The sequence below is a fragment of the Hordeum vulgare genome, chromosome 7H (genome assembly GCF_904849725.1).
Source record: "Hordeum vulgare subsp. vulgare chromosome 7H, MorexV3_pseudomolecules_assembly, whole genome shotgun sequence".
In the NCBI taxonomy this organism is placed as follows: domain Eukaryota; kingdom Viridiplantae; phylum Streptophyta; class Magnoliopsida; order Poales; family Poaceae; genus Hordeum; species Hordeum vulgare.
Window position 1 is genome coordinate 127,501,651 of NC_058524.1, and position 27,420 is coordinate 127,529,070.

At 42.6% G+C, this 27,420-nt stretch overlaps 1 protein-coding gene across 1 annotated transcript; it reads left to right on the forward strand.

Moving 5' to 3' along the window:
- Nucleotides 1–11,884: 11,884 nt before the first annotated feature.
- On the forward strand, nt 11,885–14,602 carry LOC123410149 (protein NOI4-like). Its single transcript, XM_045103044.1, has 3 exons — nt 11,885–12,088; nt 13,942–14,133; nt 14,263–14,602. The coding sequence occupies exons 1-3, from the start codon at nt 12,083–12,085 to the stop codon at nt 14,305–14,307; spliced, it is 243 nt and encodes an 80-aa protein (XP_044958979.1). The 5' UTR covers nt 11,885–12,082; the 3' UTR covers nt 14,308–14,602.
- The last annotated feature ends 12,818 nt before the right edge of the window (nt 14,603–27,420 follow it).

A 27,420-nucleotide genomic window follows, 5' to 3' on the forward strand; every position in this document is an offset into this window, starting at 1 on the left:
AGAAGGAATAAGAAGAAGAAGAAGAAGAAGAGAAGAAGAAGAGAAGGAGAAGGAGAAGAAGAAGAAGGAGGAGGAGAAGAAGAGAAGAAGAAGGAGAAGGAGGAGAAGAAGGAGAAGGAGCCCTCCTTCTTCTTCTCTCCTTCTTCTCCTCCTTCTTCTCCTTCTTCTTCTCTTCTTTTTATTCTTCTCCTCCTCCTTCTCCTTCTCCTTCCCCTTCCCCTCCTCCTCCTCCTCCTCCTCCTCCTTCTTGTTTTTCTTCTCCTTGTTCTCTTCTTGCTTCTTCTCTTTCTTCTTCAATTTAGCTTATTTGTCATATATATGTTGTTGTTCTTCTTCTTCTGACTTTCTTATTCCCATTTTGCAGATTGGATGTACTACATGCATGGAAGCTGGCGTTGGAGTGCTTTAGTTTCCGTTTTTATTTGAGTTGATGAACAATGTGGAACTATATGTATATGTATATATGGATGAACAATATATGTGCAACTATATGTATGTATATATGGATGAAACTTTGTATGTGTTGGTTCTTTTGATATATGGGATGTACGTTGATGAACAAATGGCATTGATGAGCTTTATATGTATATCATATATGTGTTGTGACCTATTTATGATATATGTGCTATGAATTATATGTATATGTGCTGTCAAATAGAAAAAATAAATAAATATGTGACAATATAGGCTCTTTGCCGTCTGCGAGCTGATGGCAAAGGCCTTTGCCGTCAGCTGGCCGACGGCAAAGGTGCCACGTGGCGCCCAGCTGTGCAACCTGGGCAGTAGCAGCTGGCCATATAGTCTCTTTGCTGCCTGCTTCCTAGGGGGCAGACGACAAAGAAGAGGGCACACAGGAGGGGGGGAGGAGGAGGCAGACGGCAAAGATGGACGGGGAGGCAGACGACAAAGATGGAGGGGGAGGGGAGGGGAGGAGAAGGCAGACGACAAAGATGGGCGGGGAGGCAGACGGCAAAGATGGAGGAGGAGGCAGACGACAAAGCCTCCGTTAACCCCTAATGGAGGCAACGCCTGTCGGCTGCCGTCTCAAGCGCTTTGCCGACTGCTCCTAAGGAAAGCTGACGGCAAAGAGCTTTGCCGTCCGCTTTGGGGGGGGGGGGCAGACGGCAAAGAAGGTCCTATGCCGTCGTAGGCTGACGCAGAAATTTTGCCGGCCGTGACAATCTTTGCCGTCTGTGGTATTGTCTTTGCCGTCTGGGATATTGTCTTTGCCGTCTGTGATGGCAGACGGCAAAGAAGGTGATTCCTGTAGTGAGATCTTAATGCCTAGAATGTAAGCAGCTTCTCCTAGGTCTTTCATAGGGAAACTTTTATTCAACCAATCCTTTATGCTCTCCAGAAACTCCACGTTGTTTCCAATCAACAATATGTCATCCACATATAATATTAGAAACTCCACAGAGCTCCCACTCACTTTCTTGTAAATACAAGATTCTCCAACCACTTGTATAAACCCAAATGCTTTGATCACCTCATCAAAGCGTTTATTCCAACTCCGAGATGCTTGCACCAGTCCATAAATGGATCGCTGGAGCTTGCATACTTTGTTAGCCTTTTTAGGATCGACAAAACTTTCGGGTTGCATCATATACAACTCTTCCTTAAGGAAACCGTTAAGGAACGTCGTTTTGACATCCAGCTGCAAGATTTCATAATCGAAAAATGCAACAATTGCTAACATGATTCTGACTGACTTAAGCATCGCTACGGGTGAGAACGTCTCATCGTAGTCAACTCCTTGAACTTGTGAAAAACCCTTTGCCACAAGTCGAGCTTTATAAACGGTCACATTACCGTCAGCGTCAGTCTTCTTCTTAAAGATCCATTTGTTCTGAATAGCCTTGCGGCCTCAGGTAGTACTTCCAAAATCCACACTTTGTTTTCATACATGGATCCTATCTCGGACTTCATGGCTCTAGCCATTTGTTGGAATCTGGGCCCACCATTGCTTCTTCATAATTCGCAGGCTCATTGTTGTCTAACAACATTATTGATAAGACGGGATTATCGTACCACTCTGGAGTAGTACGCGGTCTCGTCGACCTGCGAGGTTCGATAGGAACTTGATCCAGAGTTTCATGATCCTTATCATTAACTTCCTCCTCAACCGGCGTCGCAATGACAGGGGTTCCCCCTTGCCCTGCGCCACCATCCAGAGGGATGAGAGGTTCGATAACCTCATCAAGTTCTATCTTCCTCCCACTCAATTCTCTCGAGAGAAACTCCTTCTCGAGAAAAGCTCCGTTCTTAGCAACAAACACTTTGCCCTCGGATTTGAGATAGAAGGTGTACCCAACTGTCTCTTTCGGGTAACCTATGAAGATGCACTTTTTCCGCTTTGGGTTCCAGCTTTTCAGGCTGAAGCTTTTTGACATAAGCATCACATCCCCAAAATTTAAGAAACGACAACTTTGGTCTTTTGCCATACCACAGTTTGTATGGTGTCGTCTCAACGGATTTTGATGGTGCCCTATTTAAAGTGAATGCAGCTGTTTCTAATGCATAACCCCAAAACGATAATGGCAGATCGGTAAGAGGCATCATATATCGCACCATCTCTAATAAAGTACGATTACGATGTTCGGACACACCATTACGCTGTGGTGTTCCAGGTGGTGTCAACTGTGAAACAATTCCACATTGTCTTAAGTGAGCACCAAACTCGAAACTCGGATATTCACCCCCACGATCAGACCGTAGGAATTTGATCTTCTTGTTACGATGATTTTCAAATTCACTCTGAAATTGCTTGAACTTTTCAAATGTTTCAGACTTGTGCTTCATTAAGTAGACATAACCATATCTACTCAAATCGCGAGTGAAGGTGAGAAAATAACGATATCCACCGCGTGCCTCCACGCTCATCGGACCACACACATCGGTATGTATGATTTCCAACAAGTCACTTGCACGCTCCATTGTTCCGGAGAACGGAGTTTTAGTCATCTTGCCCATGAGGCATGGTTCGCACGTGTCAAGTGAATCAAAGTCAAGTGACTCCAAAAGTCCATCGGTATGGAGTTTCTTCATGCGCTTTACACCAATATGACCTAAGCGACAGTGCCACAAAAACATGGCGCTATCATTGTTAACTCTAACTCTTTTGGTCTCAATGTTATGTATATGTGTATTATCACTATCAAGATTCAATATGAACAATCCTCTCACATTGGGTGCATGACCATAAAAGATATTACTCATAGAAATAGAACAACCATTATTCTCTGACTTAAACGAGTAACCGTCTCGCAATAAACAAGATCCAGATATAATGTTCATGCTCAACGCAGGCACTAAATAACAATTATTCAAGTTCATAACTAATCCTGATGAAACTGTGCCAACGGCAATTGCATCAATCTTGGAACCATTTCCCACGCGCATCGTCACTTCATCTTTCGCCAACCTTCGCCTATTCCGCAGTTCCTGTTTCGAGTTGCAAATATGAGCAACAGAACCAGCATCGAATACCCAGGCACTACTACGAGAGCTGGTTAAGTACACATCAATAACATGTATATCAAATATACCTGATTTTTCTTTGGCCGCCTTCTTATCAGCCAGATACTTGGGGCAGTTGCGCTTCCACTGACCCATACCCTTGCAATAATAGCACTCCGTTTCAGGCTTAGGTCTAGCTTTGGGATTCTTCATCAGATTGGCAACAGGTTTGCCGCTCTTCTTTGAATTACCCTTCTTTCCTTTGTCGTTTCTCTTGAAACTAGTGGTCTTGTTCATCTTCAACACTTGATGTTCTTTACGGAGTACTGACTCTGCGACTTCAGCATCGCGAACAACTCGCCGGGTGACTTGTTCATCCCTTGCATGTTGTAGTTCAACACAAGGCCCTTATATCTTGGCGGCAGTGATTGAAGAATTCTGTCAGTGATAGCCTCTTGCGGGAGTTCAATCCCCAGCTCAGCTAGACGTTTTGAGTACCCAGACATTTTGAGCACGTGTTCAGTGACAAAGGAATTCTCCTCCATCTTGCAATCATAGAATTTAGTGTAGGTCTCATACCTCTCGATCCGGGCGTTCTTCTGAAAGATAAACTTCAACTCCTGGAACATCTCATATGCTCCATGACGCTCAAAGCGACGTTGAAGTCCCGGTTCTAAGCCATACAAGACTGCACATTGAACTACTGAGTAGTCCTCCTTACGTGATAAGCAAGCGTTCTTAGCATCTTGGTCAGCCGTAGCGAGTGGTTCATCTCCTAGCGCAGCATTAAGGACATAATCCTTCTTCCCATCTTGTAGGATCAACTTAAGATTACGAGCCCAGTCTACAAAGTTGCTTCCATCATCTTTCAACTTAGCTTTCTCTAGGAACGTATTAAAATTCAGGGTGACTGTCGCGTGAGCCATGATCTACAACACAAATATATTCAAAGTGGACTTAGACTATGTTCAAGATAATTAGAGTTTAACTTAATCAAATTATTTGCTAAACTCCCACTCAAAAAGTACATCTCTCTAGTCATTTGAGTGGTTCATGATCCAATCCCACTAGCTCAAGTCCGATCATCACGTGAGTTGAGGATAGTTTCAGTGGTAAGCATCCCTATGCTAATCATATCAACTATATGATTCATGATCGACCTTTCGGTCTCATGTGTTCCGAGGCCATGTCTGCACATGCTAGGCTCGTCAAGCTTAACCCGAGTGTTCCGCGTGTGCAACTGTTTTGCACCCGTTGTATGTTAACGTTGAGTCTATCACACCCGATCATCACGTGGTGTCTCGAAATGATGAACTGTAGCAACGGTGCACAGTCGGGGAGAACACAATTTCGTCCTGAAATTTTAGTGAGAGATCACCTCATAATGCTACCGTCGTTCTAAGCAAAATAAGGTGCATAAAAGGATTAACATCATATGCAATTCATAAGTGACATGATATGGCCATCATCACGTGCTTCTTGCTCTCCATCACCAAAGCACCGGCACGATCTTCTTTGTCACCGGCGCCACACCATGATCTCCATCAATGTGTCGCCATCGGGGTTGTCGTGCTACTCATGCTATTACTACTAAAGCTACATCCTAGCAATATAGTAAACGCATCTGCAAGCACAAACATTAGTTTAAAGACAACCCTATGGCTCCTGCCGGTTGCCGTACCATCGACGTGCAAGTCGATATTAACTATTACAACATGATCATCTCATACATCCAATATATCACATCACATCGTTGGCCATATCACATCACAAGCATACCCTGCAAAAACAAGTTAGACGTCCTCTAATTGTTGTTGCATGTTTTATGTGGTGACCATGGGTATCTAGTAGGATCGCATCTTACTTACGCAAACACCACAACGGAGATATATGAATTGCTATTTAACCTCATCCAAGGACCTCCGGTCAAATCCGATTCAACTAAAGTTGGAGAAACCGACACTCGCCAGTCATCTTTGAGCAACGGAGTTACTCGTAACGATGAAACTAGTCTCTCATAAGCGTACGAGTAATGTCGGTCCGAGCCGCTTCGATCCAACAATACCGCGGAAACAAGAAAAGACTAAGGAGGGCAGCAAATCGCACATCACCGCCCACAAAAACTTTTGTGTTCAACTCGAGAAGACATCTACGCTTGAACCTAGCTCATGATGCCACTGTTGGGGAACGTCGCATGGGAAATAAAAAATTTCCTACGCGCACGCAAACCTATCATGGTGATGTTCATCTACGAGGGGGATTTCAGATCTACGTACCCTTGTAGATCGCACAGCAGAAGCGTTAATAAACGCGGTTGATGTAGTGGAATGTCCTCATGTCCCTCGATCCGCCCCACGAACCGTCCCACGAACCGTCCCGCGATCCGTCCCACGATCCGCTCCGATCTAGTGCCGAACGGACGACACCTCCACGTTCAGCACACGTACAGCTCAACGATGATCTCGGCCTTCTTGATCCAGCAAGAGAGACGGAGAGGTAGATGAGTTCTCCGGCAGCGTGACGGCGCTCCGGAGGTTGGTGGTGATCTAATCTCAGCAGGGCTCCGCCCGAGCTCCGTAGAAACGCGATCTAGAGGAAAAATCATGGAGGTATGTGGTCGGGCTGCCGTGGAATTTTTTTTTCAAATCAGCCCTAAAACCTCTGTATATATAGGTGGAAGGGGAGGAGCCTTGCCTTGGGGCTCAAGAGGCCCCAAGGGGTTCGGCCGATGGGGGGGAGGAGGATTCCTCCTCCAATCCTAGTCCAACTAGGATTGGAAGGTGGAGTCCTTCCCTTCCTTCCCACTTCCCTTTTTTCTCTTTGATTTTCCTATCTCCTGCAGAAGGCCTCTCTGGGCTTGCCCACCAGCCCACTAAGGGCTGGTGCGGCACCCCTAAGGCCTATGGGCTTCCCCGGGGTGGGCTGCCCCCCCGGTGAACTCCCGGAATCCATTCGTCATTCCCGGTACATTTCCGGTAACTCCGAAAACCTTCCGGTAATCAAATGAGGTCATCCTATATATCAATCTTCGTTTCCGGACCATTCCGGAAACCCTCATGACGTCGTGATCTCATCTGGGACTCCGAACAACATTCGGTAACCAACCATCTAACTCAAATACGCATAAAACAACGTCGAACCTTAAGTGTGCAGACCCTGCGGGTTCGAGAACTATGTAGACATGACCCGAGGGACTCCTCGATCAATATCCAATAGCGGGACCTGGATGCCCATATTAGATCATCCATATTCTACGAAGATCTTATCGTTTGAACCTCAGTGTCAAGGATTCATATAATCCTGTATGTCATTCCCTTTGTCCTTCGGTATGTTACTTGCCCGAGATTCGATCGTCAGTATCCGCATACCTATTTTAATCTCATTTACCAGCAAGTCTCTTTACTCGTTCCGTAATACAAGATCCCGCAACTTACACTAAGTCACATTGCTTGCAAGAATTGTGTGTGATGTTGTATTACCGAGTGGGCCTCGAGATACCTCTCCATCACACGGAGTGACAAATCCCAGTCTTGATCCATACTAACTCAATGGACACCTTCGGAGATACCTGTAGAGCATCTTTATAGCCACCCAGTTACGTTGTGACGTTTGATACACACAAAGCATTCCTCCGGTGTCAGTGAGTTATATGATCTCATGGTCATAGGAATAAATACTTGACACGCAGAAAACAGTAGCAACAAAATGACACGATCAACATGCTACGTCTGTTAGTTTGGGTCTAGTCCATCACATGATTCTCCCAATGATGTGATCCAGTTATCAAGCAACAACACCTTGTACATAGTCAGAAGACCCTGATCATCCTTGATCAACTGGCTAGCCAACTAGAGGCTTGCTAGGGACAGTGTTTTGTATATGTATCCACACATGTATCCAAGTCTTCATTCAATACAATTATAGCATGGATAATAAACGATTATCTTGATACATGAATTATAATAATAACTTATTTATCATTGCCTCTAGGGCATAATTCCAACAAATCCTTCAAAAAATGGAATATAAAAGACATTCAATTCCTCCACTCAGTTGTGGAGTTTGCGGTATATTACAATGATGAATAATTCCATGCTCTTTACATGTTCAATTGATATATTCCTGAAGTGTACTTTTCCCCACTAGTCAGTTGTTAAAACTTTGATATCTTTTAATCGACTGATCTTCCACTTAAGTACATAATATGACAAACACATTAAAACATTCCGACTTGTATTTGAAATAATATAAATATAACCATATCAAGTGAATTATCAATGATTGAGATAAAATAAATAATCTAGCCTCTAGTGGGAGTGCAAAATAAAATACCATAAGTATATCCTAGTAAATAACGATATGAAGCCTTTTTTACCTTCCACTTTCACAAAAAAGGTGTCCTCCCACTAAAGTTTCAAATTCTAGAATCAATAAGCGTCCTGATCCTGTTCCAAGATATGTCACCAACTCGTGGATGATATAAATAACATGATTCCACGCATGTGTTTCCACCGTCGGTATTCCTTCATATGTAGTTATCTTTTCCACATAACCAATTTGATTTGCCAACTTCGAATGGACAACAAGAAAGATAGACCATCGTGTGAAAATCCATAATGCACTAATTTAACCATTGGTCAATATTTTCACTCGTCCTTTTCAAAATAATATGTCATAATCAATATATTCCAAAGATAGAACAATAAATCAAATACGGTCTCACCGAAGTTGCACAAAGTTTCCTATGACAATAATAGTTTTCCTCCACAAGGGAGTTTCATGGCAAAATTTCCAATCCAAAATACATTAATTTTCCTTTGTAATTGTTGCATGCCAATAAAGTTGCTATAGTATTACAACAATAAATGATGTATATAACCCAACACCATAGTCCAACTACTTTATATATATATATATGAAAAATATTTCCTACCACTCAGGGGTAGTTACCCCACATGTTTCATATACTATCATGCGGTAGTATATATATTAATTTATCATTTTTATTATATTTATATATTATATATAAGATTTTTCAAAGTGAGTTACATGAAAAAAATTACAAGTTAGCCTATAGTTTTTATTATATTTGTGAAATACATATATTTTATACGTAAAAAAAGAACATACATAAAATATGATACATACTACCAAAAAATAGTATATATACTATCTAAACATTATTATATACTACATACTACGCGTATATACTCTCCGATTTGATGGATGCAAGTGGTGGTAACTACCACCGGTTGTAGATATTTTTTTTGCAAATATTATCATTAGACATACCTATAAATGAAGAGCAAATTTCCTTTCTCATAAAGTTGTTTCTATCTTCCTCCATAAATAGTGATGCTCAACAATAGACACTTCCAAGAATTCGTTTTATGCAAGGTTCATATAATTACCATAATTTTCGTCCACTTCCTCGTTGCGAGTTCCATTGATAAATATTCCAATAGGCCAACCTAGTCAAAGGACCTCTGTGTGACGCACACACACTTTCATGCTTAACGCGTCACATAGGACCTCTCCTTCTTTAAGAATAACATATGACCCCTCTTATGGATGGGCTCCCAGCCCGGGGGTCAGACAACGGTTGTGTCTCGTGGTCGACGCAGGTTCAAGCCTTAGGTTGAATGTTGTTGTCTCACATCCTCCTCTTAGTTGAAAACCCAAAAAACCCGTAAGAGCTTCTACCCCTAGTGGTCTAGTTTTTCATAGGACCTCTGCTTTTTTAGGGACAAACAACACTTTATTGATTGATAGAAGCACGATTTACATGGATTACGAAAAGGTCATGGGGTAAATCCATTCACAAGTGGCAACCACCGGCTAAAGAAGAAGAAAACTTAGCTAAATTGTGAGCATCAAAGTTTAAACTACGAATTTCAAAAATAAACTCGCAACTAGAGAAATCTCTTGATTGGGCCCGAATCCCCTTTTATAATGGTGCTATACATTCCTTCATTTCCATTCTTTATCTCCTCTACCATTAATTTGCAATCACATGCAATGACGACTCGGTCGAGTGATAGATCCAATGCAAGAGCCAAGGCTTCGAGGCACGCGAATGCCTCCAGGGTCGTCGGGTCGCCGGGTCATAGGACCTCTCCTACTCCTTTCCTTCTAGTTTCTCGCGAAAAATCTTGTATGCTGCATTGTGTTGGCCTGACCAAGGATAACCAAACTAGAAGCACATCTCAATGGGCCCTGATGGGCCAAGATTAGATCAACATACAAATATCCGAGGAGAAACGAGGAACACTCACTCTGAACCATCATCACTTGACATGTTTTGAGCCACCGTCACGTGTCGTATTCCGGATTACATGGTACCGAGAGCAAGTTCTTTGCCCTAAGAAAAAGCAGAGCAAGTTCTCGGTGTTACAGAGTGCCACGTAACGCCGTGACAGTGTGACACGCTGAGGCCAACGGAAAAGGAGAGGCAGCTGCAACCAGCTCAGCCTCGTGCACCAGCTGCACGGGCCTTCTCCTTTAACGGGAGAAAAATACGCCGGCCCACTTGATCCCCTCCGGAGGAATGACGTGGACGCGGATGCTCTGGGGCCCCCGGCCGGAAGTCAACTAACGTGAACGGCGGCACTACCTTTCCCCTGCCTTTGCTTCGATGATGTTGCTTCTGCTCCAAACCCGGAGCGTGCGGTTTTTTCTAAGCCGATGTGAACGGGACAGTTTGACACGATCGGGCAACAGTAGGTGGCCCGGTTTTCATAATGGTTATGGTTTCCATCTTTTTTGTTTATTTCCGTCTTGTTTCCAACGAACGCACGCATTCTTTATCGCCCACATGACAGGCGGAGCTGTCATGTCATACCCCCACGAACACAACACCAGACGCGGTTGACATTCGGCACCGGCGGATGATGATGCAGCTGAAGATCCGCTGCCTCGACCTGCGATTTTCGGTTGCAAACAAAGGGGAAAAGGCACCTGCAATCGCTTGCGATCCAATTTTTCTTGCAACCACAGTCTGATCGTCCATGTGTGCTTTATTGCGATCAGCTCGATTATCATCATGCCAAGGCCCCCATAAGCCATAAGTGCACTGCTTCCTCTGAATATTTGTGCGCGCAGACTGTTTTATACTATCAGTGGCTGTCGCTCTGGATTTGTTTAAAACGTCATGGCTTACAATGTGATTTGACTCTGACCCAGTCTCTCGCTCTCGGTACCATTCATCCATTTATTAGATTAGACGGGACGGCATCGGAAGGTCTACCGCGAGAGGATCACAAAAAATTCTGGATTCTTGACAAGCCATTTGGGTATATGCTGCAGTTCACTGTCTGTATAAACAAACTTGGCATAGATACCTCACCTGGTAGCAAAACCTATATAACAGAACAATGAAGGACAAGCTTTGTCCGATGCAAGCAATCGGAGACGAGATGAAAGCAACACGACACTGGCTAGCCACGGGACCCGGCTCGAGCTGACGCTGCAGCCGAACGGGACCAGCCCTCTGGGCCAATTACGCAAAAGCGCCGAGATTGATTTACTGTACGGACATCTTCAATGTTGATCCATAAATCTGTATCGCATAAACGGTTCGAGCGCGATTTCTTTCATAAATAAGAAACAAATATGAGGGGGCTCTGACGGACGAAGAATTCACCCCTCAGATGAAGATCATGATAGAGCGTTTGCTCCGATAGATGGGATCGACGTCACCATCACCGACGCCCATGATCGACGTTTTATATAAATTATATCCGAACTTGAATGAAATTCGCCTGGGTTGATCGAATTTTGTTGAATTATTTATCTGATATATACAACTAACGTTGGGTGTCCGTATCCATATTCGCGGTCGCGTATGGATGCGAAAGTAAATTTATGGGTTGCTAATCTAGCTTAAGCCAATGTTGTAGGCGACCTCCCCGCCTCCATTTTCTACCTCGAAGTGAAAAGTAAACTGAGGTCAAGCAGCGGCTGACGGACTAGCACCATCAATCCATCATCAATCAATAATATAAGAAGTCATGGCCTGACAAGTCACAGCCCCCACGCCGAAGCTAGCACGGACAAAACAGGCGTAGCTGGGCTTTGTTTTCTTTTCTGGCTGCCAGTAAACAAAGCCGCCAGTATACAACTCCAGTCGAGTCGAGTCGAGTCGAGTCGAGATTCCAAGCGGAGCGCCAGCCCACACACACACACCGACGTGCGCCCCTCCTCGCGCGTTTCCACTCTGTCTCCGCGCCGTCGCCACCCCCCAACCCCCGCTCCGCTCCGCTCCAACCCCAGCCCCAGCCCACGGTGACCCCGCACCGGCCGACACGCGGGCCCCGCCGGCCGCGCGGCTCACATGCGTGCGCGTCCCCCGTAGAAAACCTCCCGCTGCCTCTCTCTGCTTCGCTTCGCTTGGGACGGGAAAAAATATCTGTTTTTACGGGGCTGCGGGGTGCGTTTCCCCCGTCTCGAGGTATAAATCCGTCTGCTCCTTTTCCACTTCGATTCGTCGTCTCCTCCTCCGCTCCGTCGCTCGCCCTTATCCCCGTCCCTTTCCCCTTCCTCCTCCCACCAGCAGCCGACGAAACTTTCCCCCAAGCCCCTCTCCCTCCCCCTCGGCGGATCGGACCGCCGCCGCGCTCAATCCATGTCGGTAAGCGACGACGCTCCCCGCGCGCTCCCTGCCGTTTTTTTCCCGCCGGTTTCCGGCGCTGTTTCCTGCCTAGATCGACGCCGGCGAAACGTCGCCTTCTGTGGCCTTCATCGGTTATTATTATTAGTATTAGTTTGTTGATTGGGAGGATCGGTATGGAGTAGGGGGTGGAAACCAGATGCTCGGCACGGGAGTGATCCTTGGCTGCTGCCTTGGAACATAGGCGTAGAGAGGAAATTCGTTCCGGATTTTCCCAGACCGAATTGCTGAGCGTTGGTTTTATGTTCGGTTTATTTATGTGTATTGATGAAAGGCTCTGGAAGGGTCGCCTCCCAGCCAAGACGTTTGCGATTAGTTGGGTAAATCGATCATTTCGGCAACCATTTGGAGACTCCTGTTTGATTGAACACGAAACATTTTGGTTGACCTATGCTGCATAGTTATGCGGCTTTTGTACAGGTCGCGGGTGAACTTGCAAGGGGTAAGGTCCATTTCGTTTAGTAGGTTGGTCAATATCTAGCACTTCTAGGATGTCTGTGGACTTGTTTTGTTTCCTGGGTTGGCCAATATCCAGGTATTCTAGGGGTCTTAACTGATCAAACATTTTGAGGCACACAAAGTTTCTAAAGCAAAAGCATAACCAATTAATGACTATGTTTTGGTGCATAGCATTGATTGCTTGGTGGCTATTCAAGTTTCATGTCATCAATATAACTGAAAATTGTTAGCACTGGTATGTGAAATTGGATGCTGGTCAAAAATAAGTAAATAGTAGGAGTTTGCTAGCAGCATCATACCAGGTGATAATGGTATCATTTTGTGATTACAGCTTTACATTGGATACTGTAATATGAGCAGGACAGAGCTAAAATTTATGCACCACTGATGTGTCTTGACTGCATCATGGATTATCAGATTATGTGTAAGGGCAGCACTTATAGGCTCCTGTTTTCTTCTCAGGAGGCTAACTGTTATGGTCTGGGTTCTGAATATACCTGTATTTATAACAAAAATCTCCTACTGCTGCATCCAGCAATCAGCTAGGTGTTTATCATTTATCAGACATATCTAGGCTATGACCCCTGCTCCTGTCCCATAGGTTTTCAAGTGAAATGTGCCAATACCTTTCAGCGCAGATGATGCATGCCTGCTGAAATTAACTTGTCATGCCCTGATCAGTAAATGAATGAAATTCTAATTGTAGTGCTGGACCATATTACAGTATCAATCATTTCCTAATTCCTATTGTTAGCCAAGTGTTTAAAGGTGTAATCTTCAGGTTGCCAGTGTGACTTTGTAGTACTCCGGAAAGTAATATAAGACGTTTTAGATCACCACTTTAGTGATCTAAAACGTCTTATATTATTTTACAGAGGTAGTACCAGTTTCTTCACTACTTTAGTGATCTAAAACGTCTTATATTATTTTACAGAGGTAGTACCAGTTTCTTCTTGATAGTTACCCCACATCATTCACCAATTATTTATTTATTCCTCCCATTTTTGGGGCGTACTTCACTAAGTTTATGCCAGTTTTTTCATGGAAGACACCTAGGGTTTTACCAAAAGAAAGAAGCTAGGAGAGCAATCATATAATTTATCTTTCTTCTTATGTATTATAGTACTTCTTTAGTTCTTTCTGACTGAGTTATTGCATTCCATGGCTGCTTCACAAAGTCTGTCTTTTCTACTCAATCTAATACAATATACAGCAGCTTGATCTCTTCTTTTCATGCATGGTGAACAGTTAAATTGATATTTGAGAGAAATGCTCATGCACTATTTTAACATTAGGACTTCATTTGGTTTATTCTTGTGTTATTTCCTTTGACATGGACAACGGTTATTTTTTAGGAGGAATCTGGTCGCCCTTTGCCCAAGTTTGGCGAATGGGACGTCAACGACCCAGCTTCTGCTGATGGATTCACAGTTATATTCAACAAAGCCAGGGATGAGAAAAAGGCTGGGAATGGACAAGATACTGAATCCCCTTGCAAAGACGCCAGGACTGAGAGGGTGGAATCTTATGCCACCAAGGCAAATTCAGTATGTCCCTTCATGCTTCAGGATAAACATTTCATTTCTGTTTCACCACATGGAAATTTAGTGCTAGTTCTTATCTGTCATCATCAGTGCACTGTTATTTTCCATTAATCTCATTATTCCGTTGCGCAGAAGAAGTGGTTTTGCTGCGTGACGCCAAGTCCTACACAATCTTGAGGAGGACAAGCTGCCACCCCAGAAGAAGAATGGTTGGGAAAGTATGGTCGTTTAATTTTGCTATATACATACTATCCATAAGACCTTGTAAGAGGTACCCAGGCTCCCTGTGCCATCGCGATGGGTATCTCGTAAAACTCTGAAGTGTTTGTATGTATGGTGTGAGGGTTGCCAGACACTCGTTTGGATAAGTGAACTTCTGATTGTAATTCTGGTCTTCCTTGTGGGTCTCCTTTTGTGTAGTCGTAGTGGTGGTGAAGTTGATATATGATTTGAGTCTCGCGTATTGCCTGAACTGCAAACATCCAAAATTCCAATGCCCACCTGTGGTATGGCCCATTATGTGTTATCACAAGTATTTTTATCCTTTTCTGTCCTTGTTCACCTCACTGTGAGCTGCCCTATTTGGACCTATGCGCAGCTTGGTCTGAGTCCCTGGTTGTCAATGTTTTGGCATCGCCGGCAGTCAATTGGCTGTCAACTGATTGGCTGCCAATATCCATGTGCCAACATTTGGCAATGTGACTAGGAATACCGATTGGTTTGAGACCAAATAGCTACCTTGTCTGTGATAAAAAAAAAATGGTCTCGCCCTATTAAGGCCATGACACACACCAAAACGTGGGACATAATCTTCAGGTCCACAAACGATTAACAGTCCATTCTACTCCCTCTGTCATAGAATTAAAATTCTTGTCTTAGGTTTGTTTAGAAATGAATGTATCTAAATACTAAAACGTGACTAGATACATTCATACTTATGCAAATCTAAGACAAGAATTTTAGAATGGAGGGAGTATCAGTGTAATTGCAGATAAGTTAAGAGAGTCTGCTACATAGAAGTAAAAGCTTTCAATCTGTAGTCTGATGAGAATCAAACCTCAGACTAGTTGTTGCCCGTTGATCCCCGCACTAAAAGTACTCCTCACGAGAATCCATTAATTTATTGTGAAACAGAAATTGGATCATAGTTGTATGAACCGCAAGTTAGATCATAGTACCATACATAGAAGCTTGTCTGATGGATCATACAGTAACCCCTCCTGTCCTTTTTGTTTGCATATAAGTTTTGTTCAAAGTTAAGTATCTCTATTTTAATCAAACTTATACTCTCTCCGTTTTAAAATAAGTGTCTTAAGCTTAGTATAATTTTATACTAGAGCTAGAACAAAGTTAAGACAATTATTTTGGGACGGAGGGAGTAGAAAAGAGTATAAAAATTCACAATGTCAATTCATTTTTGTTAAAAAAAGATTCATTATGAATTGTAGTTTCATAATATATACACTCTCCATCCGAAAATATTTATCGAAAAGATGGATGTATCTAGACGTATTTTAGTTTCATATACATTTATTTTTATTTATTTCTCCGATGAATATATTCGGACAGAAGGTGTGTATATATTTGGTATCATAGGTGCTGATATTTTTTTGTATAAATTAGGTCAAACTTTGCAAAGTTTAACTTGACATAAATCTAAGACACATAGTAAAAAGGACCCGAGGAAGTACTATACACACGAAACCGAGATTAACGGTTCCACGTTTTTACTAGTTTTCTAAGAGCTTCGATTATACTCCTAGATTAGAGGTAATATCACGTAGTCATAGAATTTGGGTCGTATGTTCAGCTTGATGTTAGAATTTTTAAACTTTAAAATACGGTTTTGTGGTCTCAAGCGTGCAAATACGGCCATGGTACGCGTATGTGAGTGTATCCATTGTGTATGGATCCATCTGACAGTGAGCGATGGACCTGGGCATGACATATTTTTACAGAAGACACCCTCATTTTTTATTTGTGGATAAGTCGACTGTTGTGACGCATTTTTGCACAAAACTAACTCACATTTTTTAATTTACAGAATATAATCCGACTACAGAACAGCCATTATTTGCGAGAATGAACAAAAATAAAAAAAAGTAAACCGGATTCGAACCCAGGACCAACTTTTTCAAAAAGGACAGCTGTAACCACTAAACCCTCCAGGACAGTACGCCTATGCAGGCCCATTTTGCACACGCTAGTTTTTTGAAGACATTTGCAAAACCTGTGTGTTATTTAAATGTGTTTATTACATATTTTCGCACATTGCCCTCAAAAAACATTTCTTTGCACATGTTTTATAATTAAAACTATTCACTAATTTTTTTATAAACTTGAGTATTATACAAACCAGTGTATTATATAAATGTGTGTATTACATATGTAATTTTAGAACTTATAATTAAAAAATATTATTCCAATTATACAAATATTTCAATAATTATACACATTTGCATAGTTGAAACTTTGTATGAACTAAATATTTTTTATATAGTACACAGGTTTATATTTACATGTTTTTATTTACTAATCATGGTTTTTATGTAAAGTATTTTAACACGCGAATATTTGTACATAGTTTTATTACTAATGTTTTACAAATATCTTGAACATATTTATTACTTAGTTTTTTACTAAACATTTCAAATATAATATGCAGGTTTATATACTTTTATTTACTAATCCTCGTCCGTATAACACATACATATTTGAACATAACTTTATAACTTAAGTTTTACAAATATCTTAAAAAATAGTGTGTACAGAATGGGCTGCAGTATATGTAGCCCATTTAAGCTCCACATGCGTCCCTTTGACTATATATAAGATTGTTATCCGTAATTGACATATGGACCTGATTGGTGTAGTTGCTTGACCTTTTAGTGTTAAAACATGTTGTCCGTACCATCGTTTTCTTTTTCTAAATACAAAATCATATTTTCAGAGTTGTAGCACCTAACTGAATATGAGTTGGGAGTCTTATAACTCTGGGTGATATTACCTCCCTAGATTAATAGTGCCGGTGAAGGCCTCGAGATGGATCAAAGAAGAATAGAGAGTTGCAACGACGGATTTTTTTGGGGAGCTCTCCTTAAGGGTTTTAGGATATTTAAAAATTTATTGGACGAAGAGGCAATGCAGGGGACCCACAGGGGCACCACAAGGGCATAGGGTGTGCCCTATCCCTAGGCGCGTCCCTGCCCTTGTCGCTCCCTCGTGGGGCGTCATGTCTCTCTTCGAAGATCCCATGTCTTTTTTGGTCCAGCAAAAATCATCAAAAAGTTTTCGTACGTTTGGACTTTGTTTGATACTGATTTTATGAAAAACCAAAAACACACAAAAACATCAACTTGCACTGGGCACTTTGTTAATAGGTTAGTTCCCAAAATTGATACAAAATGACATATAAAGCATATAAGATTGATAAAATAAAATCATGAAACAATCAAAATTTATATTTACGTTGGAGACGTATCATCATCCCCGAGCTTAATTCCTACTCGTCATCGAGTAACTAAATGTTAAAAACAGATTTTTTGATGTTGAATGCTACCTAACATGTATATCAATGTAATCCTTTAGGTATAAATGCCGAGAAACGATGACTTAATAGATACTAAAACGGTAATAAAGATAAATATTCACAAATGATAATTGCTTTCCAAAATAACAACACTAAAGAATGTAATCCCCTAATTCATTTAATCATGTAAGAAATGACATAATCCTGCCTTTCTAACATCAAGTATAAATCATGATCATCCCGGTGCCTAACCAAGCATTTGGCTTATACTTTTTCACGTGCTCCAACCTTTTCAACTTCACTCAATACCCGAGCTTCAGCCATGGACTCTCAACACTTTAGGTGGAATAAAATGATGATAGGTTGATAAGAGAAGCGAGGAGTGTGGATAGTCTCACATCAACTAGGCGGATCGTCAGACTATGAAGATGCCCGCCAATCGATACTCGTGCGAGGAGTAGGGACTACCATGTAACTTTTGATGCACAAGAGTTGTAAGTGTATGAAAGCTCTCTACTAAAATTAAGTGGCTGTGCATCTAGCCTAACTGCATCAAGAAGAACTGGGGCAATTGAGAAACCCGTAAATAAAATATGTAAGCTAATTCTATATTGATTTTCACTAGTATATGAAAGTGACTAAACATGAGGACTCTCTGTATTGACAACATGGTGCTACTCTGAAGCACAAGTATGGAAAAATGATAGTAGTGTGCCGTCTCTCTCATTTTCTCTCAATTTTTTGATTGGTTCTTTTGCGGCCTCTTTTTTTAATACCCTCACACATAGGGGCAATACTCTAATAATTACAATGATGATAATAACACTTCTCTTTCCTTCCAAATCGATAAAACTAAAATACTCCATGATTACAATTGTATGCATTTGGTAATGTATCACAATGTGCAATGATACTAGCGTAACATATATGTAATGATGAATGATGGCCTTGCGACAGATATCATGTCAGTTATATGATCAAGCAAAGCAAAATTACAATGAATGCTCAAGTCACGTGGATGGCAACTATGGAAGTGCATGGCAATATAAATCAGAATTGCTATGGAAATGCATTGATAGGTAGGTATGATGGCTGTTTTCATGAAGATATAACAAGGCTTATGTGTGATAGAGCGTATCATATCACAGGGTTTGGATGGACTTTCGAAGTATGCGCCAAATCTCAAGGTGAGAATGGGCAATGCACGATATCAAAGAGGCTAGCAAAATACGTAAAGGATGGAAAGTGCTTACGGTCCACAAACTCACATTAGTTACAACGAACGCACATACCTATTGTGTCCTCTATTAGCTCTCTCGAAGCAAAGCACTATATTGCATGTCCCTAGGGAGGAGGTTGGGAGGAGTTAAACATCGCGTGCCTCCAGCTAAACAACACATAAGGTTTTCAATCAAGGATACAAAATACTCCAACTTCCTTGTCAAGCCACGGAAGACATTTTAATAAATAGTGGGTCATGATTTTTTTGGGGGGGGGGTAAACCCCAGGTACACTCAAGTACGCTTGTCCCTTTTGCAAAATAACGGGGTTGGCTACGCCTCTCAAGTCAGCTCGCGCCTGCAGCCTCTCGCTCGGTTCGCCCTCGTCGGCTCCCACGATGTGGTCCGGCTCGATGTCTGGTACCCCGTCGGCCAGCTCTGGGCGACCCACCAGCCGACAGTCAGCGCCTGTCCCATCAACTCCGTATGATAAGACGTCACCACAACGACGAGGCATGGCAACAGTGACCCTGACATCATTGATCGAAGCATGCATGACTACAATGGAGGCAACCATACCGCTGACCTGGGCCGACTGTGATCGGGCGAGGTGGCACTGTGGCTGCATGGCCTCAACCACTCTGTGACGCCGTTGATGTGTGGCTAAAGTGGAGCCGACCATACCGCTGACCAAGGCCGACTACGACCGGGCGAGACAACACTATGGCCGCACGGCTCTAACCACTCCGCGACTTCATTTGTCGCATGGCTACGGCGATGGACAGCCGACGGGCCCGTACTTCAATAGGAACTCGTAGCCGGCGGGCCCCACGGGCGACATGACCACACAGACGGCGGGCCCCATGGACGGCTAGAGAGGCTGCCTGCGGGGGCCCACCCCTATTACACTTGCATATTGTAATCTGGGGGTTGACCTATAAAACCCCCAGCCCCCTCCTAGCTTGGGGTTCACATAATTTCCCTCGTGTTAGACTCGACACACATATACGGGAGGGGTAGAAGGAGGGCAAGCGATCCCCTTCTTCCTCCTCCAGAAACACCTCAAGGAGCGCCATTGCATTGCCTACCAACCATATACTTGATACGACATGACTAGGAGTGTTACCTCCCGGAGAGGGCCCTGAACCTGGGTACATCGTGTGTCCCACACCGCTTGTCCCCAATCTCGCCTCCGGATCCCGTCGACGCACTTTGGACCCAACCACGCTCGATAAGGCACCCCATCGCATCTTCCATGAGAAAACCACAATAGTTGGCGCCCATCGTGTGGCCGTCCGCAGCTTCGGCCAGAATCATGCTCCGGACGAGAACCATCTCCGACTTGGACGAATGTATCACGCACAAGCTACTCTGCACGCCTATGGCGTGCGGTTCCGTCGGAGACGACACGACGCACGATGCCGGCATCGCATGCCTCGTAGGGGGCGCCATCGTCCCCGACGAGTACCCTAGCGAGGTGCCCACCGTCTTCGACCCGATGACGCTCGCTGGAAGCGCGGCCAACGATGACATTGTTGACCTATATGCTTGTTTCAACGAGATGCGCATCGGGCTTGCGCCTATTCCCAATGAGTACCCTAGTGAGGTGCTTGACTTCTCCGACCCGTTGTCATCTGCTGGTAGCGGCGCTCTTGACGGCGATAATGACCTCTGCATCCGCATCGAGGTGCTGACCGCTGCTTGCACCACCAACACTCCACGCGGAAGGGTGTAGGGTGTAGGGTGCGACATCCAATGCGGCATCTGATACGTCTCCAACGTATCTATAATTTTTGATGGTTTCATGCTATTATCTTGTCAAACTTTGGATGTTTTGCATGCCTTTTATATATTTTTTGGGACTAACTTATTAACTCAGTGCCAAGTGCCAGTTCCTGTGTTTTCCATGTTTTGACCCCTTTCAGAGGAGGATTTTGAATGGAGTCCAAACGGAATGAAACTGCCAAAAAGATTTTCCCCGAAACGGAAAAAGATCGGGAAGCCTGAGAATCAGGGAAGGGGGCCTGCAGGGACCCCACAAGCCCCCTAGGCGTGGCCGATGGTGGGGGGGGGGCGCCTCCCTGGCTTGTGGGCTCCCTGGGCCACCTCTGCCCTAGGACTTTCGCCTATAAATTCCCTAAAATCCCAGAAAAAATTAGGAGATCATCGAAAGTACTTTTCCGCCGCCGCAAGCTTCTGTCTCCGCAAGATCCCATCTGGGGCACGTTCTGGTGCCCTGCCGGAGGGGGATTCGGATAAGGAGGGCTTCTTCATCAACACCATGACCTCTCCGATGATGCGTGAGTAGTTCACCATATACCTACGGGTCCATAGCTAGTAACTAGATGGCTTCTTCTCTCTCTTGGATCTTCAATACAAAGTTCTCCATGATCTTCATGGAGATCTATCCGATGTAATCTTCTTTTGCAGTGTGTTTGTCGAGATCCGATGAATTGTGGATTTATGATTAGATCATCTATGAATCTTATTTGAGTTTCTTCTGATCTCTCTTATGCATGATTTGATATCCTTGTAATTCTCTTCGAGTTGTGGGTTTTGTTTCGCCAACTAGATCTATGATTCTTGCAATGGGAGAAGTGCTTGGTTTTGGGTTCATACTGTGCGGTGACCTCACCCAGTCACACAAGGGGTAGCGAGGCACGCATCGTGTTGTTGCCATCAAGGGTAAAAAGATGGGGTTTTCATCATTGGTTTGAGTTTATCCCTCTACATCATGTCATCTTGCTTAAGGCGTTACTTTGTTCGTCATGAACTCAATACACTAGATATATGCTGGATAGCGGTCGATGTGTGGAGTAATAGTAGTAGATGCAGAAAGTATCGGTCTACTTGTCTCGGACGTGATGCCTATATGTATGATCATTGCCTTAGATATCGTCATGACTTTGCGCGGTTCTATCAATTGCTCGACAGTAATTTGTTCACCCACCGTAATACTTGCTATTTTGAGAGAAGCCTCTAGTGAATACTATGCCCCCCTGGTCTACTCCACACCATATTTTCAGCCTTACTCTTTTTCTTCGTTGCACTTTCCGCCTTCAGATCTCACTTTGCAATCAATCTTGAAGGGATTGACAACCCCTTTATAGCGTTGGGTGCAAGCTCTTTTGTGTTTGCGCAGGTACTCTGGACTTGACGAGATTCTCCTACTGGATTGATACCTTGGTTCTCAAACTGAGGGAAATACTTTCTGCTCCTGTGCTGCATCACCCTTTCCTCTTGAAGGGAAAAACCAACGCAAGCTCAAGAGACGACAGAAGGATTTCTGGCACCATTGATAGGAAAGGACTTTTGTTGCCGTAGCAGAAGAATTTCTGGTGCCGTTGCCGGGGAGGATCAAGTCAAGAACTCATCCAAGTAAGTGTCACAAACTCATCTCTTGCATTTACTTTGTTTGCCAGTTGCCTCTCGTTTTCCTCTCCCCCATTTCACAAATTTGCCTTTTTCGTTTGCCTTTCCCGTTTGCCTTTTCGTTCGCCCTTTTCTCGCTTGCTCTTTGTTCGCTTGTGTGCTTGCTTGCTTTGCCGAAGTCACCATGACTGAAAACACCAAACTTTGTGACTTCTCAAATACTAACAATAATGATTTTAGTAGTACTCCGATTGCTCCCGCCACTAGTGCGGAGTCATACGAAATCAATGCTGCTTTGTCGAATCTTGTTATGAAAGAGAAATTTTCCGGCCTTCCTAGTGAAGATGCCGCATCCCATCTTAACACCTTCATTGAGCTTTGCGATATGCAAAATAAGAAAGATGTGGATAATGATGGGATTAAATTGATGCTTTTTCCTTTCTCGTTGCGAGATCGAGCAAAAACTTGGTTTTCGTCTTTGCCCAAAAATAGTATCGATTCTTGGGATAAGTGCAAAGATGCTTATATCTCCAAGTATTTTCTGCCGGCTAAGATTATTTATCTCTGTAATGATATCATGAACTTTAAGCAACTTGATCATGAACATGTTGCACAATCTTGGGAGAGAATGAAATTGATGATTAGAAATTGTCCCGCTCATGGCTTGAGTCTTTGGATGATTATACAAATCTTCTACGCTGGCTTGAATTTCGCTTCTAGAAATATCTTGGACTCCGCCTCAGGTGGAACGTTCATGGAAATCACGTTAGGAGGAGCCACAAAACTCCTAGACAATATCATGACGAACTACTCTTAGTGGCACACTAAAAGGTCACCTACTAGTAAGAAGGTACACGCTATAGAAGAAATTAACTCGTTGAGTGCTAAGATGGATGAGTTAATGAATTTGGTTGCTAGTAGAAGTGCTCCTTTAGATCCTAATGATATTCCCTTGTCTTCTTTGATTGAGAGTAGCAACGCTAGCTTGGACGTTAATTTTGTTGGTAGGAATAATTTTGGCAACAACAATGCTTTTAGAGGAAACTATGTTCCTAGGCCTTTTCCTAGTAACTCCTCTAATAACTTTGGCAACTCCTACAACAATACTCATGGAAATTACAATAGATTACCCTCTGATCTAGAGAGTAATATCAAAGAGTTTATCAACTCGCAAAAGATTTTCAATGCGTCCATAGAGGAAAAACTACTCAAAATTGACGATTTGGCTAAGAGCGTTGATAGAATGTCTAGTGATGTTGATGCTTTGAAAGTTAGATGTGCTCCTCCCAAGATAAAAATGGATGAAACTTTGAAAGCTATGCGTGTTTCCATGATTGAGAGCAAAGAAAGAAGCGCCCAAATTCGTGCTAGACATGAATGGCTTAAAAAGGCGTGTTCTCGTGATAAGAATCACGAAGATCTTAAAGTGCTTGGTGTGACTCCCATTGAATCTTTGTTTTTCTTGTGTGAAACCCAATGATGATGGGGCTGGATATGAATCCACTTTGGTTGAAAAACGCCCCAATGATTCGGAGTCCATCTATCTTGATGCTAAAAGCATTGAAAGTGGAGTAGAAGATATTAAACTTTGAGTAGTAATGAAATTACTACCATGGATTTCAAGGAATTCAATTATGATAGTTGCCCCTTGATTGAATGCATTTCCTTGATGCAATCCATGTTAAACTCTCCACACGCTTATAGCCAAAACAAGGCCTTTACCGATCATATCGTCGAAGCTATGATAAAATCTCTTGAAGAGAAACTTGAATTGGAAGTCTCTATCCCTAGAAACCTTCATGATGAGTGGGAACCTACTATCAAAATCAAAATCAAAAACTATGAATGCAATGCTTTGTGTGATTTGGGTGCTAGTGTTTCCGCGATTCCAAAGTCTTTATCTGATGTTCTGGGTTTTAATGAGATTGAAGAGTGTTCTCTTAATTTGCATCTTGCGGATTCTACTGTCAAGAAACCCATGGGAAAGATCAATGATGCTCTTATTATTGCAAATAGGAACTATGTACCCGTGGATTTCATTGTGCTTGACATAGATTGCAATCCTACATGCCCTATTATTCTTGGTAGACCTTTCCTAAGGACTATCGGTGCTATCATCGATATGAAGGAAGGGAATATTAGATTTAAATTTCCCTTAAATAAGGGCATGGAGCATTTTCCTAGAAATAAAATAAGATTGCCTTATGAATCCATGATGAGGGCTACTTATGGTTTGAGCACCAAAGACGACGATACGTGATTCTATCGCTTTTATGCCTAGCTAAGGGCGTTAAACAATAGCGCTTGTTGGGAGGCAACCCAATGAATTTATCTTTTTTCTTTCTGTTTTGCTGTGTCCACACCATCATAATTCTGTTGTGATTGTGTTTTTTGTGTTTCTTTTTGTGTTTGAGACAAGCAAAACCTTTATGACTAGTCTTGGTAATGGTTGTTTGATCCTGCTGGAAAAAGGCAGAAACTTTTCGCTCACAAGATGATTTTTAATTTTTATTCAGAAAGAGATTTTGAGTTGATTCTTTTTTGCTTCTGGTTTATATGCCTTTTTCCCAGAAAGTTGTAATTTTTCAGAATTTTTGAGGTACCTGAAGTATACGAAGTATACAGATTGCTACAGACTGGTCTGTTTTTGACAGATTCTGTTTTTGTTGAGTTGGTTGCTTGTTTTGATGAAACTATAGATAGTATCGGGGGGGGGGTACTAGCCATGGAAAAGTTAGAATAGAGTATCCCAACACCAATATAAATAGAAATCAATATTGCTACAGTACCTAAAGAAGTGGTAGTTTGTTTTCTTGTGCTAATGTTATCACGAGTTTCTGTTTAAGTTTTGTGTTGTGAAGTTTTGAAGTTTTGGGTGATGTTATCATGGACAAAGAGATAAGGAGTGGAAAGAGCTGAATCTTGGGGATGCCCAAGGCATCCCAAGCCAAATTCAAGGACACCAAAAAGCCTAAGCTTGGGGATGCCGGGCATCCCCTCTTTCGTCTTCAATCCATCGGTAACATTACTTGGGGCTATATTTTTATTCACCACATGATATGTGTTTTGCTTGGAGCGTCTTGTATCGTAGGAGTCTTTTCTTTTTGTTGTGTCACAATCTTCCTTGCTGAACACCTTTTTGAGAGAGAGACATGCACTCATCGTGATTTTGCTAGAATGCTAATAGCGCTTCACTTATATCTTTTGAGCTAGATAATTTTGCTCTATGTTCTTCACTTATATCTTTTAGAGCACGGCGGTGCGTGACTTGGTAGTTGGCTTATGATATGAAAGTAGTTCCAAAGGTGAGAGGTACCCAAAGAGGATACAACCTCCATCTTCATGTGCATTGAGTAGAAAGAGAAGTCTTGATTCCTCTCAATTAGTTTTGAGGCGTGGATTCGGTAATATTAAGAGTTATGTTAGTAGGGTGTTGTGAATCTAGAAATACTTGTGTTGAATTTATTGATTCCCGTAGCATGCACGTATGGTGAACCGCTATGTTAGGAAGTCGGAGCATAATTGATCTATTGATTGTCATCCTTTGTGTTGAGGTCGGGATCGCGCGATGGTTAACACCTACCAACCCTTCCCCTAGGAGTATGCGTTTAACACTTTGTTTTGATTACTAATAAAAACTTTCGCAACAAGTATGTGAGTTCTTCATGACTAATGTGAGTCCATGGTATAGATGCACTTTCACCTTCCACCATTGCTAGCCTCTCTAGTGCCGCACAACTTTCGCCGGTACACAAACCCACCATATGCCTTCCTCAAAACAGCCACCATACCTACCTACTATGGCATTTTCATAGCCATTCCGAGATATATTGCCATGCAACTCCCACCATTCCGTCTCATGACTTGTGCCGTCACTCTCATATTTCCATTGCATGATCGTAAGATAGCTAGCGATATGTTTCAACATCATACGCCAAGCTACATCGTTGCACATCCCGGTACACTGCCGGAGGCATTTCCTATAGAGTCATCATCGTTCTAAGCTTTGAGCTGTGTGTAAATAAAAGTGTGATGATCATCATTACTAGAGCATTGTCCCATGTGAGGAAATAAAAAAAAGAGGCCAAAGAGCCCAAATAAAAAAAAGAGAAAAAAAGAGAGGCCCAAGAGCCCAAATAAAAAAAGAGAAAAAAAGAGAGAAGGGACAATGCTACTATCTTTTCCACACTTGTGCTTCATAATAGCACCATGTTCTTCATGATTGATAGCTTCTTGCTTTGTCACTACCATATGCTAGTGGGAATCTTCATTATATAACTTGGATTGTATATTCCAATGATGGGCTTCCTCAAAATTGCCCTAGGTATTCGTGAGCAAGCAAGTTGGATGCACACCCACTAGTTCTCCTTTTGAGCTTTCACATACTTATAGCTCTAGTGCATCCCTTGTATGGCGATCATTACTCATTCACATTGATATCTATTAATGGGCATCTCCATATCCCTTTGATACTCCGAGTCAATGTGACCATCTCCTCCTTTTTGTCTCACAACCACCACCACACTCTATTCCACCTATAGTGCTATATCCATGGCTCACGCTCATGTATTGCGTGATAGTTATAAAAAGTTTGAGAAAGTAAGAGTGCGAAAACAATTACTTGGCCAATACCGGGGTTGTACATGATTAACATTAGTTGCGTGAGGATGATGGAGCATAGCCAGACTATATGATTTTGTAGGGATAACTTTCCTTGGCCTTGTTATTTTGAAAGTTCATGATTACCTTGCTAGTTTGATTGAAGTATTATTGTTTTCATGCCAATAGCAAACTATTGTTTTGAATCTTACGGATCTGAACATTCATGTCACACGAAAGAAGTTGCAAAGGACAACTATGCTAGGTAGCATTTCACATCAAAAATTCAGTCTTTATCACTTCCCTACTAGAGGACGAGCAGGAGTTAAGCTTGGGGATGCTTGATACGTCTACAACATATCTATAATTTTTGATGGTTTCATGCTATTATCTTGTCAAACTTTGGACGTTTTGCATGCCTTTTATATATTTTTTGGGACTAACTTATTAACTCAGTGCCAAGTGCTAGTTCCTGTTTTTCCATGTTTTCGACCCCTTTCAGAGGAAGATTTTGAACGGAGTCCAAACGGAATGAAACTGCCAAAAAGGTTTTTTCCGAAACAGAAAAAG

Excerpts from the sequence above, each read along its gene's own strand:
- LOC123410149 (XM_045103044.1), top strand. Across the intron at positions 14,134-14,262 it reads ATGCCACCAAGGCAAATTCA|AAGAAGTGGTTTTGCTGCGT; the intron begins GTATGTCCCTTC and ends TCCGTTGCGCAG.